Raw genomic sequence first — 17,492 nt, 5'->3', positions numbered from 1 at the left:
GCAAACTCCATACCGTCAAGGCCAGAATTGGAACCGCGCCTCTGACGTCCATAAAATCCAAAACATTACGGAGATTGTTCTGATATTTTCAGAGGTTTAAGTGGGCATAAGCACAGACGTCCACATAAATTATGGTGTCGATTGATTGCAGATACAGTGGATATGGAAAGTATTCAGAGCCCCTTAAATTTTTCACTCAGTTATATTGCATCCATTTGCTAAAATAATTTTCTTTTTTCCTCATTAATGTATACACAGCACCCCATATTGACAGAAAAAAATTAATTATTGAAATTTTTGCAGATTTATTCAGAAAAAAAAAAACTGAAATATCACACAGCAGTAAGTATTCAGACGCTTTGCTCAGTATATATATAGTAGAAGAACACTTTTGAGCTAATACACCCATGATTCTTTTGGGGAATGATGCAACAAGTTTTTCACACCTGGATTTGGGGATCCTCTGCCATTCTTCCTTCCAGATCCTCTCCAGTTCTGTCAGGTTGGATGGTGAACGTTGGTGGACAGCCCTTTTCAGGTCTCTCCAGAGATGCTTAATTGGGTTTAAGTCAGGGCTCTGGCTGGGCCATTCAAGAACAGTCACGGAGTGGTTCTGAAGCCACGCCTGAAAAACACCCCACAGCATCATGCTGGCACCACCGTGCTTCAGTGTTGGGACTGTATTGGAGAGGTGATGAGCAGTGCCTGGTTTTCTCTACACATACCGCTTAGAATTAAGGCCAAAAAGTTCTATCTTGGTCTCATCACACTAGAGAATTTTATTTCTCACCATTTTGGAGTTCTTCAGGTGTTTTTTTGCAAACTCCATGCAGGCTTTCATGTGTCTTGCACTGAGGAGAGGCTTCCGTCGGGCACTTTGCCATAAAGCCCCGACTGGTGGAGGACTGCATGGTTGACTTTCTAGAACTTTCTCCCATCTTCCGACTGCATCTCTGGAGCTCAGCCAGAGTGATCTTTGGGTTCTTATTTACCTCTCTCACAAAGGCTCTTCTCCCCCGAATGCTCAGTTTGGCCGGACGGCCAGCTCTAGGAAGAGTTCTGGTCGTCCCAAACGTCTTCCATTTAAGGATTATGGAGGCCACTGTGCTCTTAGGAACCTTAAGTGCAGCAGAAACCTTTTTGTAACCATGGCCATATCTGTCTCTGAGCAGTTACTTTGAACTCATCATTCTCATTTGCTCTAACATGCACTGTGAGCTGTAAGGTCTTATTTAGACAGGGGTGTGGCTTTCCTAATCAAGTCCAATCAGTATAATCAAACACAGCAGGACTCCAATGAAGGTGGAGAACCATCTTCAGGATGATCAGAAGAAATGGACAGCACCCGAGTTAAATATATGACTGGCACAGCAAAGGGTCTGAATACCAATGGCTGTGTGATATTTCAGTTTTTCTTTTTTAATAAATCAGCAAAAAATTCAACAATTCCGTGTTTTTCTGTCAATATGGGGTGCTGTGTGTACATTTATGAGGAAGAAAATTTATTTAAATGACTTTAGCAAATGGCTGCAATATAACAGAGTGAAACCTTTAAGGGGGTCTGAATACTTTCCGTACCCACTGTATGTGACATTAAGTTACTTTAAGGTTTTTCTCTATAGGACGCCAAATGTTCTTCAGTGAAATTAAACATGTTCGATTTCAGCACGATTTCCTGGTGATCCGGAGACAGAGACGCAACCAGCGGAGACTCGAGTCATCATCAGGTTGCCAACTCGTCTCCAGGCCAGTGAAATAGGGGTCTAATTCCCCAGAAATGCAACTTATTTATTGTCATTTCAAATTCTTAAGCTAAACATGATGATGCTGAAAGTGAAACTTTTTTGTTGTTTTTGTTGTAGCAGCCATCACTGACATTTAAATATTGATTCGAATCACAATTCATGCCTGCCAAGTGAATAACTACACTTGTATATAGTGACTACTAACCTTGATCTCAGGCAGCTGCAGGACCTCCGGAAAGGCACTGAGGCAGTTGGAGTGTGCAGAAAGTGTTTGGAGGTGCAGACAGTTCAAGATGGTTGTGGGCACAGTCCTCAGTCTATTACCACTAAGGTCTAGCTCCTCGAGATGCTCCAGTTGTGCCAGTTTACTACAGTGGGACAGAATGCAGTTACATCATATACAGTCAGGTCCATAAATACTGGGACATCGACACAATTCTCATCTTTTTTGTTTTAAACCACTGCACCCCACCGCAACGGTTTTGAAATGAAACTGGAGACTTTCACCTTTAATTTGAGGGTATTTCCATCCAAATCGGGGGAACGGTGTCGAAATTACAATAGTTTGTAGATATGCTTCCCACTTTTTAAGAGACCAAAAGCAATGGGAAAAATAAATAATCATTAGGGTTGGGCATTGAGAATCGAGAACCGAATGGAACCGGGACCAACGTTCCGGTTCTCCTGGAACTGTTCAAATTTTAAAATGTTGGTTCGCAGTTTCGATTCCTAGTCCTCCAGCCGCTAAGAAGTAGTGGCGAAAAGCAACGAAGAAGCGGCGTAAACCAACGAAGAAGAACGCGCACAATGACGTCCTTGTGCCCAACGGTGGCGGCGGCGAACAGAAGTGTGTCTTAACTTTGTTAAAATGAATGACCAGTTTCCTCAGTGCAACACTTGGAATAAGATTATATTGTGCATTCAAAGGAGGCGTTCAAATCAAACTTGCTTTTTAATACTTTGTTGCAAATCTTTTGTCGTCACAGAATGCATAGACATCACCAGATGCTGGATATTATCCCTGGGGAAACTCTGCCAGGCTTCTACTGTAACAGTCTTCAGTTCCTGCTTGTTCTTGGGGGCATTTTCCTTTCAGCAAGTGAAATGCATGCTCAACTGGATTCAGCTCAGGTGATTGATCTGGGCATTGCATAACATTCTACTTCTTTGCCTTAAAAAATGCTTCGGTTGCTTTCGCAGTATGATTTGGGACATTATCCTTTCCTCCGGGAATAAATCCAGATGGTTTGTCATTGCATGGGCTTTGTATTGCAAATTGTGCTGTATTTTGACATGGATGCCTCTATACATTTTAAAATACAGTACATTAACACATTTTGTATTAATTGCAAACACATGGCAACAAAAGATGATATTTCTAGTGTTTACGTGGAGTCCCTTTGAAGAATGCTTATTTTATTTTCAAAGGCAAAATGCAAGCATGCAGACTTCACACATTTACTAATGGTGTTTGAGCTGTTTTTTGAATTTCAGTCACATGCAACACATATCAAGGTCCTTTACGCTAACAGGGTGACTTTTTGAGACACAGATCTTTTATTTTACCTGGCAGAGAAGGTCTGCAGCTGGTTGAAAGAGAGGTGAAGAACCCTGAGGTGGCCATGTCCAGTCAGGAGAGGGACACACTTGTCTGTCAAGCTGTTGTTAGTCAGATAGAGCTCTTCCAGGCTGCTTGAATTGTCCTCTGATGACAGGCTTGCATCAGGGAGGCTCTCCAGCTTATTGGCTGACACGTTAAGGTACCGCAAGCTGTAATAAAACCCATAAAACAGTACAGTACCAATATTAGTGTAGTAGGGAGGGGGAAAATAAAAACAAAGGAGGGGATGTATTCACTTCTGGGCTTTGATGAAGAAGTTGTTAGGAAGCTCATTCAGATGATTGTGCTGCAGGTCCAAGACTTCCAACTGTGATCTCTCCAAGCTCTCACCCAGCTGGCTTAGAGAATTCCAGCCTGCTAGCAGCTTTCTCAGGCTTCCAATAGATAGCAACCTAGGATAAACAAACATATTAAGCTCAGTTTCTTTGTGTACTGTAAATAAATAATCTACCTTTAACTTTTAATCAACAACAGACAATTATTGGATGTGAAACAGATTTGTAGCTAAACGATACGTTTTTTTGGTTGAGATGCAACTTCAAATGCATGGTTACAATGCTAGTACTTTGAAATATTTGTGTTGTTGACTCAACCCATGAGTTTCCAAGATGGCTGAGCATGAGGAAGATGCTGCTAATTGCTCCACTGTTAGGTGCTTGTTTTTGTGTTCTTTTATGTGTGAGCTGTGTATTCTAGGGTTTGAAAACCAATGCGACGACCACCAAACACATAAGGATTGGACTACACGGCAAGCGAACAGCTATGACTGATTATATCAATTAACATAAAATATCGGCAAACAACAGCAGAGGCCTGTAGCTCCGTGGATTATCGATACAGGGGAGAGTGGAGAAAGAAGCGCAGACGCTAGAGAGGCTACACAGTAGCCCACCCAAGCCACCGCTTCCCAGCGTTTTCTCTAACAAGATGAATGAAGTGAGACTACAGGTTTATACAAACAACACTGAAGGACTGCTGTGTGCCAACAATCATAGAAAGCTGGCTCCATCCATCCATCCCCGAAGCCACTATTGAGCTTGGTATCAGACTGTAAACTTTGTAAGCGCAGAGGAAGATAACTTTTTACACGAAACAGCTGGTGCACCGACACGAAGATAACGACCAGCAACTCTTCTCTAGACCTGGACTTCATAACTGTTAAATGCAGGTGCAGTACTTGCTCAGGGAGAAGAACATGGTCTTCAGTAGTGATGGCGAGACGAAGCTTCATGAAGCATTGTAATACTTCAGCCATTGGTTCGAGTAATGGTTAATTTCTTGATGCTTCATTGCACACGAAACTCCCTGCTGGCCATGTGCATAATCACATACAGTATGTGCTGCGTTGCATTCTTGCGTCTTTTTGGCTCTCGTGAATGACTATGCATTACAAAACAATGTTTGACCAAGTAATTTCCCAACAATAAAGTGTAATATATATTATTTTTGAACATATTCTTTGTGCTTAAAATGTTCATCATCACTGGTATGGCAGGTTGTATAATGTTTTTCTGTCACTTTGGGAAAATGGCATGGGCTTAAGAGGGCAGAGGATTTTGAAAGTGCTTATTTACAAATAACAGTTTATCATCATTTTTGTGTTAAGTGATTCATTCAAGAGCAACATTTTTAAACTGGGGTACAGTAATTTCTCCTCTGCCAGTGAGATTTTATTTTACCTTGCTTTCTGTGAACACAATAAATACTTTCCCCATGAATAAAATATCAATGACATTTCCTTATGCGATGTGGTCCTGCTTGGGGTTCGAACTCAGGCGACCACCATGCCGCATGTTGAGAGTAGAGTGCACCAACCGGTGGGCTATTAGACCAGGGTGCCGGTTTAGCGGCCGGTAGCCTCTTTCCAAGGATTCCGAGGAGTGACGTGACTGGAATTGGTCGCTATCTTGACTGTCCAAGCTATGTCCAAACTGCTATCAACACTCCAAACTTATTATTATTATTAGCCTATACAAACTACATAGTCTTTTTTTTATCCAAACTGAGCTGACCGCAACTCAATATAAAACACACACACACACACACATACACACATACACACATGCGTTTTGAATGGAGCCTGCATGAGGGGCTTAGATTGCTGTCAAACCTCATGGCGAACCCTGAAGCGCTTCCCGAATCGGTCACGTGGTACTGCCGGGCAGCGGGACTCATCACTTCCGGGTCTGCACCTAAATGAAGCAAGCCTTGCTACAGGCTTTGCGGAAACGCCCCCTCCATTACTCGACACACACCTCGAAGACTCGGCACATCTCATAACATCACTAAGCCTTCAGGTATGATAACTGTACAGCACTGCCAGAGCCAACCTAACTTGAGCTTTGACAGAAAAAACTCCAGGCAGATTTGGTGAGGGGTCTGTCACCTAACAAACTACAGACCCAGCAGGATGTCAGCGGTGCCCAATTGGCTGAGGTGTTAAACCACTTTGGACGCTTTGAGGTATCGTCACCAGAGGCTGACTCATCACACCCACCGGTCCACAGCAGCAAATTCTTCACAGCAGAAGAGCATCAGGTGAGTGGCACATTGTGCAAGGTGAAACCAATGAAAGTTGTGGGCCCTTATTGCATCTCCGTAGAGGTGCGGACAGACCATGCGGCTCAGCTGGCTGTAATCTTTACCATGTTCTTTAACCGGTCACTGAGCCAGGCAATTGTCGCTTACTGCATGAAATCCTCCATCATCGTCGTACTCACCAAGTAGAACAATATCAGAAGCTTAAATGACTACGGTCAATTGGCACTCAAACTAATAATCACTAAGTGCTTCAAGAATCACCTGCGGCCTTCCCCCTGGATTACACACTTACCAGTTTTCCTACAGGGCCAAAAGGTCCACGGAGGATGTCATTGTCATGGTCCAGAGAAGGTGAGAGTAGGCCCTCATGTCCCCACAGTCGTCAGCCTCAGCACCGGCTACCCTCAGGGCTTTGTATTGAGCCCCCTACTTTATACCCAAGCCTGCACCCTGACTCATCCCAGCAACAGCACCATTAAGCTTGCTGTTGATTGTGGTGAAGCTCATAAGCAGACGGGATGAGTCTACATACCTGGACAATATGGAGTGGCTTCCAGCATGATGCTAGGACAACAACCTGAGCCTGAACACCACCACAAAAAAGGAGGCAATAATAGACATTGGTGGAGACTGGAGTTACCGCTAACTAGCAGCTAAAGTAACAGGCTGGCTTAGTAGAAGTAGATGTTGCCAGCCAGCATGGACGTACGCATTTTAAACACTTCTGTTTTATTTCTAAAAGTTGAATAATGCACAGGTTCAAATCCAGTGGAGCCTTAATAAAACAAACGTCGATATAACAGATCTCATAAAACGGACCGTCCGGACTGAACAATGTGTCCAAAAATAGTTTCCATTTGTCACTTAAACTGCCGTCGACAAAGTCTTTTAGTTTGAGAAATGGCCGCTGTTGTTTGTGGGCGCCGTGGAGCAATGCAAGCAGAGAATGGCCCTGACGTATTTCCAAGTCACAGATCTACTATATGACTATATCCGATTCCAAAAGACTTGCCTCCCATGCCTATGTGGTGGCAATATTGAATGGGGGACATTGACATGACATTTTTTTTAACAGCACCTTTGGAGAATACCCCTACTTTTGTTATACCTGTTAAAATGACAAAGACATTCTTATTCTTCTATTCTAGCCAATACACATCAACAAACGGAAAGTGTGCTGTACGATAGATATCCTCCAGTCCAAATAGATGTTTGGGCCGTACGCTCTATATATTACATTCCTTGAGATTTTGCTGATATAATGATCTAGACAAGTTTATATTTTATTGGTGTATTTGTGTGTGTGATTATACTCACCGTATGGGAAGCTCAGTAACAGAATTATGGTTTATATCCAAAAGTTCCAGTCTACTGCTTTCACACACCCAATCAGGGACGACACCTAGTTTGTTCCTTTTGGAAAATAGAAACAGTCAATGTTCACCTAAAAACAAGTACATATTCTATGCTTCTGATCTCCGCTGTAAATAAGGCATATGTTTTGTAATGAGTCTTCCTACCAGGACAAATCCAGAACAATCAGATTATCTGAGGCAGGCTGCACTTCCAGTTCTTTCAGCTCTATAATTATAAACACAATATCATTTACTTTTGATCATTAGCGTCACAGCGCTTCACTTCTTCCCCATTTTGGTATGTTACAGCCTCCTTCCAAAATTAAATATATTTTTTTCCCCTAAAAACTCTACACGTCATCATCCATTGATCCATTTTACCGCTTTTTCCTCAATAGGGTCGCGGGCGTGTGGGCAGCTACCTCAGATATTTAGAGTCTTCAATTAACCAACCATGCATGTTTTTGGGATGTGGAACGAAACCAGCAGGCACAGGATTTGAAACCGGGTCTTCAGAACTGTGAGGCAGATGTGTTAACCAGTCCTCAAATATAGATAAATCAAATTAAACTATATAGCATACATAAATAAAACCACCCCTGAATCTCAACATGAAAAAAAGGAGGGGGGAAAGGAAATGAATAAAATGAAAACATATTCCATAGAATTAAAAAAAACAAAAACAAGGAATCACTTGTACATAACTATTCTGACTTTTCTCAGTACTTTGTTGATGCACCTTTGATAGCAATTACAGCCTCAAGACATTTACGATATGAAGTTTGGCACACCTATCTTGGAGCAGTTTCCCCCGTTCATTTTTGCGGCACCTCTCAAGCTTTATCAGGTTGGATGGGAAGCGTCGATCCACACCATTTTCCAGATCTTTTCAGTCGATTGGATTCAAGTCCGGCCCTCTGCCTGGGCCATTCAAGTACGTTCACTGAGCTGTCCTGAAGAAACTCTTGGCTAAGTGCTTAAGATCGTTGTCCTGCTGAAGGATGAACTGTCGCCGCAGTATGAGGCGCACCGCGGTGAGCAGGTTTATATCCAGAATATCCAAAGCATTGCTGGATTCATATTTCCCCTCTATCCTGACTAGTTTCCCATTTGCTGCTGTTGAAAAACCTCCCCATAGCATGATGCTACCACCCCTATGCTTCAGCGTAGGGACAGTATTGGGCAGGTGATGAAGCAGTGCCTGGTTCCTCCAAATATGTTGTCTAGCATTCATCCCAAAGATTCAAATGTCTGTCTCATCAGACTGGAGAATTTTACCTGTACTGGTATGGGTGTCCTTCAGGTGCCTTTGCCCAACTTCCAGGCAGGATGCCATGTACCTTTTACTAAGGAGTGGCTTCCATCTGGTCATGAGGTCTGATTGATGAATTGCTGCAGAGATGGGTGCTATTCTGGAAGGTTATCCCCTTTATATAGATGAACGCTGGAGCTACGACTGAGTATTCATCGCTCTTTGTCACCTCTCTGAATAAGGCCGTTCTCCGTGATCGCTGAGTTTAGATGAGTGGCAAGCTCTAGAAAGAGTCATGGTGGCTCCAAACGTCTTCCATTTATGGAGGATGAAGGGCACTGTGCTCAATGCGACCTTGAGAGCTGAATAATTTCTCGTTCCACGATCTGTACCTTGAGACAACTGTGTCTCAGTAGTTAACAGACAATTCTTGGTTTGTGCTGACATGTACTGTCAACTCTGGCACCTCATACAGACAGGTGCGTGCCTTTCCAAATCATGTCCAATCAAGTGAATTTACCACAAGTGTACTTGAATTAAGCTGAAGACACATCTCAAGGATGATCATGATGATGGAAACAGGATGAAACTGAGCTCAAGTTTGAGCTTCAGGGCGAAGGCTGTGAATACTAATTATGTGATGTCAGTTTTTTTTTTTTTTATTAATTTGCAAAAAAATATCATTTCACTTTGGGCTTTATTCACTAATTAATGCTTAAAATGTTCTTATTCTGTGCATAAATGGAGCATATACGCAAAGTCACTTTCAGATTCATCACACGTGCATATTTTCTTTGCGCCACCATGCATATGTTAATTACTCAGAATTTATTCTAAATGACAAGCTCGTCCTCGAAATCAGCACGCTGCATAAACCACGACCCTATTTCCCTGTAAAAGGGCATCTGTTTGATGCATCATAGCCAATGCACAGCACTATAAAGTCACAAGAGACTGACAACATATAATAATCATGTTAATGCGTTTTAATTAATTCAAGTTAAATTAAAGAATGTTGCACAAAACAAACCACACCGCCGTGTTTTCTTTTTAAATAACTATTGGTTGTCAGATATTTACAGTACTACGTCAAGACACGCGACAAGGCTAAAAATAAAGTAGCTTTTGAAGTCAAACATACTGTACATGTTGGCGACCTCTTTTGCGGAGCCGATCAATCACGAATGATGACATTGAAGTCGATCAGCATAAAATGCTAATTATGGCCCGATACCGATAAAGCCAATCAGATCGGTGTGAAGTCTAATTACAACACAGCAAAGAGGCGTTTGTCATTGACAAAGTTCATGGAATTAGCGTTGTAACTTGGGAGCGACAGAAAATATGAGCCATATATCGTCGTATATGCCGATCATTTAAGCAAGCAACCATACCAGTGGCGGTATGTGCGCAAATCGATCAATTTAAATTACATTTGCACATGCAAAATCAAAGAAAGATTCATCCTAAGGCCAAACACAAAGACAATCGAGCTGTGGTTGTCCTTATTTTGCCCCTTTCTCGCCAGGCAGGTGAAACACCAGACAACCTTATCTTCGGTTTTATAAAATGATCCTATAAGATTACACTTAGGTCTGTGATGTGTTAAATGTCCCGTATTTTTGGTTGTTTAGACCTCAATAGAGGGACTCTAACATGGACTTAGTAGAAAAGTGTCAATTTCATTTAAAAAAAACACTTTGGTTTTGTCATACGAGTGTCCAGGAAGGCTCCTGCGATTGGCTGGCAACCAGTTCATGGTGTACCCCGCCTCCTGCCTGATGATAGCTGGGATAGGCTCCAGCACGCCCACGACCCTAGTGAGGTTAAGCGGGTCAGAAAATGGATGGATGGAGGGTGTCCAGGAAGGCCCCTGTGACAGCTACTTCAGTTAAACCCAGTTTTGTATCCACTTTGTCCATATTTGTCCCTTTCCTCGGATTGGTTGCCTCCGTGGAGAAGACCCACTTTTAAGTGCATACTTGTTTGTTATCTTGACACCACTGGCTCGGGGTGGAAAGGGAAGGCAGAGGTCTTCGCTAGTGACATAGATAAGCTCGTGAAATTTGAATGAGCCGATTTCAGGGCTCTCAGCAGAAAAAAAAAATCTGGAACTAAGGAATGCGTGGATGATTTTAATTCATATTTCACGTTTACTGTGGCACCATAGAGACAATATTACATACCAAATACTGTACTGGAAAAAGTTTGTTTGGCAAAATATGTCTCCTTTAAGAGTGGAACTGTCCCGATCTTAGGGTCTGAAACAGTTAGGGGCAAACAATCTTAAATAATGAACGTGTACAATATTTATGTCCAAAACTCTTCATGTGTGTGGGGGAAACTGACGTCTCCCCGAGTCATGACAATGTGAGTTGTGACATGGAACGGAATAAAGCCAATCAAAGAAGCGCCCTGCAAACAGTCATTCTTACAGCTGCCTTGACCTTAACATTTTGGCTTGCCTGACCGCAATTAAAAAACGCTGGGAGTAAATAGAGAGGGAAACTTTGTTCTTTGTAGTTTGTGACTGTGCACGACTGATCAATGGTCAAGCAGAACAACGGAGACGTACCATCCTTGACAATTCACTATATTGACGACGGGGATTTTCAAATGAAAAGTCGGTGCTTGCAGCCGAATGTTATTTATTGCCTTCTATGTATTAACTGTATTTGTGTCCATTAAGTTGCAATTCGTGATTGCACTTTATTCAGTTAGCCCTTGCTAAAGTAGAATTTTTGGGAGGTACATTTATTTTTTTTAATTCAGCATTTATTCTTATTTAAAGATTAATTTTGAACTGAAAACGTACATAAAGACCCTTTCCCCAAAAAAATTAGAATATCATGGAAAACTTTATATATTTCCAGAGTTTCATTCAAAAAGTTCAACTTTCACAGATTATAGATTCAGGGCCCACAATTTAAAACGAAGCGATATGTTAATCTTTAATACTTGGAAATCCCTTTCCTTTAATCACTGCTGTGGCATTGAGGCAATCAGCCTGTGGCATTGCCTGAGAGTTATGGAAGCCCAGATTTCCTTGATACTTGCTGTCAGTTCTCCTTTGTTTTTGGGTGTGGTGCCCCTCATTTTCCTCTTGATAATACCCCATAGATTCTCAATGGGGTTTAGATCCGGCGAGTTGGCTGGCCAGTGAAGCACGGTGATGGCATGGGCATCAATCAAACCAGGTTTTGGTGCTTCTCGCGGTATGGGCAGGGACCAGGTCCTGCTGGAAGATGTAATCTGCATCTCCATACAGTTGATCCTCAGCGGAAAGAATCATGAAGTTCTCTAAAACATTCTGATAGACTGTTGTGGTGACCTTGGATTCAAGAAAGCAGAGTTTACCAAGACCTCTCCATGAACGTTTGTGGCTTACCCATCCTATGAATGGTATCAATGATGGTCTTCTGGCCAGTTGTCAAGTCTGCAGTCTTCCCCAAATGGAACCCAACTGAGAGAAATGAACCAAACTGAAGCAATTTAAAGACACCTGGGGCAACCTGTGCAGGTGCTTTGAGTTGAATCGATGATTAGTGTGTGACACTCAATTTAAAACTAGATCTGATCTGATCGGCCTGAAGGGTATCGGCCGATAATTAGCATTTTATGCTGATTAGCTGATCGGCTTTAATGTCATAATTCGCTCCGCAAAAGACATTTACCCTGTGTCGCCATCGTGTACAGTAAATTTGAATCCAAAAGCCATTTTATTTTTAGCCTTGTCGTGTGTCTTTTGACGTAGTACTGCAAATATTTGACCACCAATAAAGTATTTAAAAAAAAAAAAATAAACATGTCAGCGGCGTGGGACTGACAACACCTTTGAGACAGACAACATGTAATGCGTGGATCAGACTACAAGACACATTTGGTCTTTCGCGATTGCAGTATATCAAACTATTCCAATAAAATCTTGGATTCCGATAACAACATATCCCATCTTTTACGATCACGGGGCTTTATCTTGTCAACTCATAAACGTGACCGGATACACTCATTATCATGGCGACGACATTGCGACACGTGTATTATAAGAACAAAATTGGGGAAAACGTGCTGGTGGTCACCGGTGCTTGGAAGATTAAGTTCATTTATTGATTGCTTGATGTATGTTCACGTACTTTTAATACGATACCGCTCGCAAGCAGGCAACAAAAGGTTATGTAGCCTAGCAAGCTAGTGCTAGCACTAACGGTTGCAAGCAAACATGCAGGCATTCTGTCGAATCATGCTCTAATGTTTTGGTGTGTGTGAAGTAATTACAATAAAGTAATTTAATTACAATACGTTAGCACCCATTATTTCTGTCATGTTGTAATGTTGGTTTGACCTGACTGATTAGAACACACGATCTGACTAGAGCAGTGATTTCCAACCTTTATGGAGCCAAGGCACATATTTTACAATTGAAGAATCCCACGGCACACCAAAAAACAAAAATGTCACAAAAAGTGGATACATTAATTACTGAATATGCTTCCTGCAATCTAATAGAAGAGCATTTATAATTTGTTCTGTCACTATGCCTCACTGGCATACATAGAGGAACAAAGATACATTATTTCTTGTAAATATAATTTTTTGAGCAATTAAGTACACAAGTATATACAGTAAATGAACAAGTACTTTAAAGAGACACCACATTGCTCAAGCTTGTGATCGGATCGGTGATCAGTTATCATTTTTTTGAACTCGCTGGTCGGCCCCAAAAATCCTGATCGTGTAAAGTCTATTTAAAACATTTATGGCCTGCAAAATTTGGGCTGATTTCTTCACAGTATTGAAATTAGTTGCTTTTTTTCCTGATTTTGTAGGTTTTATGAGCTGGAATCGCAAATTATGTAAAAATAAACAAATAAATACTTGAAATTGTGGGCCCTGAATCTATAATCTATGAAAGTTTTTTTTTTTTTTAATGGAATAATGGAAATAAATAAACTTTTTCATGATATTCAAATTTTTTGGAAAGGGTCTGTATTTTTGGGCGAGAGGCGGAGTAACAAAAACAATATCCTGTCCAATTTCATATTTTGTATGAAAGTGGGTTCCTCAGACGGCAAGAAGTACTTTCCAAAGCAAGTCTTTTTTTATGACAATGGCCCTGCTCACGCGAGATCGGCGGCGTAACAAAATTTGCGTTGGTGTTCCGTGCCGAGGTTATTGGAGCACACCACACACAATACAACCAAAAAACTGTTAAATGCCTGATTCATTTATCTTCATGTGTGGGGTCTATAGAAATTTTTTTTTTAAATTTATATTTGAAAAAAATCCTCGTGTGTATCAGGCCTTAGTCAGATTATCGTACGGATTTGAAAGAATAACCTTTAGATAAACTTGAAAATGCAAACGGTCAAATTTCCTGCTCGTTGAGTGAAGTCACATTGCACCCAGACAGCCAGCGCCGGATACATAAGTAAATGTACATATGCTTGAACAGAACAAGGGTAAAAGTGATGAGAAGTGACCTTTTCACGCTTATTTAGGAAATTAGTCAACCTATTAGCAAATTCCCGGTTTAAGTTATTAATGTTAAAATTATTGTTCTCATAAATGACTGTCGTTTCAATAAATTGTGCATCTTGGGTAAAGGATGTGTTTGACGTTTTTTCAAAAGCTGATCTGTCATTATTTGTGCATACACATGGTCTGAGGAGGTTCTAAATTTGTTTGTAGAGTACGCAGATGTTCAAGTACGAACATAATCATGAATCACAGATTTGTGCATTAAACGTGCGTGCGGACAATTTAAGCACCATTACATATGAATACACTGTTAGTGAATGAGGCCCATTGTAATTTATGGGGTGTTACGTGTAGATTATTTTTTAGGGGGAAAAAAAAAGTCTCTCAGAATAAGGCTGTACCATAACCAAAAGGAGAAAGAGCAAAGCGCTGTTAATACTTTGCACTGTACCGTTGTGTGCAGCATGCAGACTCTTGAGGCTGTGTCCACTGACTCTAACAAGGGAGAGTCTGTTTCTGTCACAGTAAAGAACCTCCAGTTTACAGAGAGGCCTGACATCTAGCTCCTGTAGACCAGTATCCCTCAGATCCAGCTGCACAATGTGGATGAGCTGCTGCTTGTCTCCCATTGTCACACTTTGAAGCCGGTTGAGCCTGTACGACAATGAACATAATAAACAGTGGGAAATCAGCTGGTAGTTGGTTATCTGTAAATACATTAGTATTTGTACCGGTAATTGGAGCATGTCTATCTTTAGTCGCTATATCACAGCATTTGAAGCCTACTGTGTTATTTTCACTCAATTCTATTTTTCTGAAAAAGCTGTAAATACTCTGCTATAAAGGGGGGAAATGAAGTGTCCTGCACATTAACTGTTGGCGAACGTAACAGAGATTAGTAGTAATAGCAGTTGTCACAGATGGTATCAAATCACACATGTGCAAGTCTCACAACTCTCAAGGAAGTCCAAAGTCATTTTCTCTTGGGTAAGTCAAATTAAAGGTTTACTCAAGTCCTGTAATAAATCAAGTCAAGTCACCTTTTTAATGCAATCTTACCTGCAGTGTCCGGTCTTCAAAAAGAGATAAGACCAATAAGGTCAAACAATGACATTGGCCAATTTATCTAATCTGTAATGTATGCATGTACACATATAACAATAATATATAATAATACACTCTAATTGAACACCACTTCATTCCATAACTTTAATAATAATTATGCAGTTTAATACTGAGTGTCGATCAAAAACCTGTTTTACACTCCAAACAACAAACTTGTTTTTCTCTCTTTCCGCAAAAAAAAAAACAGAGCAAGACTAGAATACCGGTAATCTGTTTGCACAAAATTTTATTCAGTCCTAATTTCCTTTTTCAAAGTTGTTGCATTTGCAGAATATGATATTTATAAATAACTAAAAGGGTCTTGTCTGCATAAATCAAAATCAAAGCCTAGAATGGCATTAATGTCCAATGTAAAATATATGAAACTTTTATTTTGAAGTTGCCTCTCTCAGCACATTGGTGGAGAGGAAACGTGTCACGGTAACACACTATTGACAATCGTTGTACCGGTTCCCTCGACTTTTGGGCTGGCCTGGCAGCAAGGAAAAACGAAACAGAGAGGGAAATCACAAGAGCAGAGTCCTTTGCAGTTTGTGACCATGCACGACTGCCCAATTGTTAAGCAGAACAATAGAGACATATCGTCCTTGACAATTCACTATATCGACGGGGATTTTCAAATGAAAAGTCGGTGCTTACAGCCTAAGAAATTAAAGAAAAAAATGTACGAAAATATTGCCTTTTATGCATTAACTACATTTGCTTTCATTAAGTTGCAATTTGTGATTGCACTTTGTAATAACATTTATTCCTTTAGCCCTTGCTAAAGTAGATTTTTTTTGGGTACATTTATTTTTTTAAATTATCGTCATTTATTCTTATTTAAAGACTCATTTTGAACTGAGAACTGTTACATATTGTTTTTTTAAAAGTAATCCAATAAAAAGAAAGATTTTTCCCTAGCATGAGGAATAATAATGATTAATAATCATAATTACAATACTGATCAAAATAATCGTGATTATTATTTTGGCCATAACTGTGCAGCCCTACTCTCAAACCACGTGTAAAAGTGCTTTGAAAAGGTCAGATTAACAATTAATTGCATGAAGTAGTAATGGTTTTAAAATGGGGTACAATTCAGTTAATAACGGTACATGGAAAACATTTTTATTTCAAAATGAAGTAAATTGAAGTTAAAAACACTACATGCAGGAAGTATGTGTTCAAATGTCTGTCATGTAGTGTGAGCCCCAGGCTGAACGATATATCCAGCAGTGTTTAATAAAAGGTTAACTTTCTCTCAAGTGTCTCTGTTTTGTGGACCCACACACAGACAACGCCAAGCGAGGAGGAAAGCCCCGGGACGACCTTGTGTAATATATACCGGGCACTAAAAGCTTTAAGCAGGTATATTTTCGCTGCTCGAACATGTTGGGGTGTGTACGCAAGAAGAGTTGATTTTTCATGATTTGTATTATTTTTTTTAAATCATTCAAATTTGGCAGGGTTGTTCAAAACACTTCTCTGTGTTATGTCAAATTTAGAAACATTTATTTTCCCATTGAATGGACTTTAAGAACAGGCTTAGGAATTTACAGATATGTACTAGGCAAATTTCACATCACACTTGGGAGTTTTTAAAGTCTGCACCATGCCTCTCCGTAACGAGGAAGTGGTTTGACTGACAGGCCAATCCTCTAAATCTTGGCAGTGCCATTTCCAGGATGCATTTGCATACCATAACAAATACATTTTATATCTTTAAAGCGAACATATAAAATGAACAATAGTCAAAGTCTTACAAGTCATCATGTAAAGTTTAGTCCCAAGCCTTTTCCCTCCTAAATCCAAGCCTCAAGCTCACAGGTCATCAAAACACTGACTCGAGGCAACTCGAGTCCACGTTACAATGATTAAATTTCACATTTCTGACAGTGGTAGTAGTATTAGTATACAGTAGATACTGTGACGGGACTATTGTATATTAATCCGTCATTAATGACTGTCAATTTGACTCGGAATCTGCAATTTTAGTTTTTTAAGGTTGTCACAAAATGATGCTAACACAACCTGAGACACAAAATCAGCATGCTGGTATACTATGGGGGGAATGCAAACACACCTCTTGAATAAGTAAATAAATCAATCTAAGATGAACGGTTTACCTGAGATCTATGTGGCGAGTGGACAACCACTGTAGTCTGGCCATGTGCAAGACAGAGATTTGGTTTCCTGCCAGACACAGTCTCTCCATGTCTCTTATCTTGTCCAGGACAGGGGGTATACAAGTGAAACAGTTGAAAGACAAGCCAAGGTAGACCAAAGGCTCCAAGGAGCCCAGCTCCGCAGGCAATGAGTTCAGGCGGTTTGCATCTAGAATAAGTGTCTGCAGGCTGCAAACATAGTTTTCGGGTTAATTGACAAAAATGGAA

At 40.7% G+C, this 17,492-nt stretch overlaps 1 protein-coding gene across 1 annotated transcript in view; it reads right to left on the bottom strand.

Moving 5' to 3' along the window:
* Nucleotides 1–17,492, bottom strand: part of LOC133405893 (PH domain leucine-rich repeat-containing protein phosphatase 1-like) — a 47,592-nt gene that overhangs the window by 7,138 nt on the left and 22,962 nt on the right. Inside the window, exons 6-12 of the mRNA XM_061682949.1 lie at nucleotides 17,226–17,453; nucleotides 14,444–14,646; nucleotides 7,428–7,488; nucleotides 7,225–7,320; nucleotides 3,603–3,758; nucleotides 3,312–3,515; nucleotides 1,951–2,113 (exon numbers count right to left, since the gene is read on the bottom strand). Of these exons, the coding sequence (XP_061538933.1) occupies nucleotides 1,951–2,113; nucleotides 3,312–3,515; nucleotides 3,603–3,758; nucleotides 7,225–7,320; nucleotides 7,428–7,488; nucleotides 14,444–14,646; nucleotides 17,226–17,453 (1,111 nt within the window). The remainder of the gene's footprint in view (nucleotides 1–1,950; nucleotides 2,114–3,311; nucleotides 3,516–3,602; nucleotides 3,759–7,224; nucleotides 7,321–7,427; nucleotides 7,489–14,443; nucleotides 14,647–17,225; nucleotides 17,454–17,492) is intronic.

This window comes from Phycodurus eques, chromosome 8, assembly GCF_024500275.1.
Source record: "Phycodurus eques isolate BA_2022a chromosome 8, UOR_Pequ_1.1, whole genome shotgun sequence".
Classification (NCBI taxonomy): domain Eukaryota; kingdom Metazoa; phylum Chordata; class Actinopteri; order Syngnathiformes; family Syngnathidae; genus Phycodurus; species Phycodurus eques.
The sequence above is the reverse complement of the archived record's forward strand: the minus strand, read 5'-3'. Positions and strand labels throughout refer to the sequence as shown.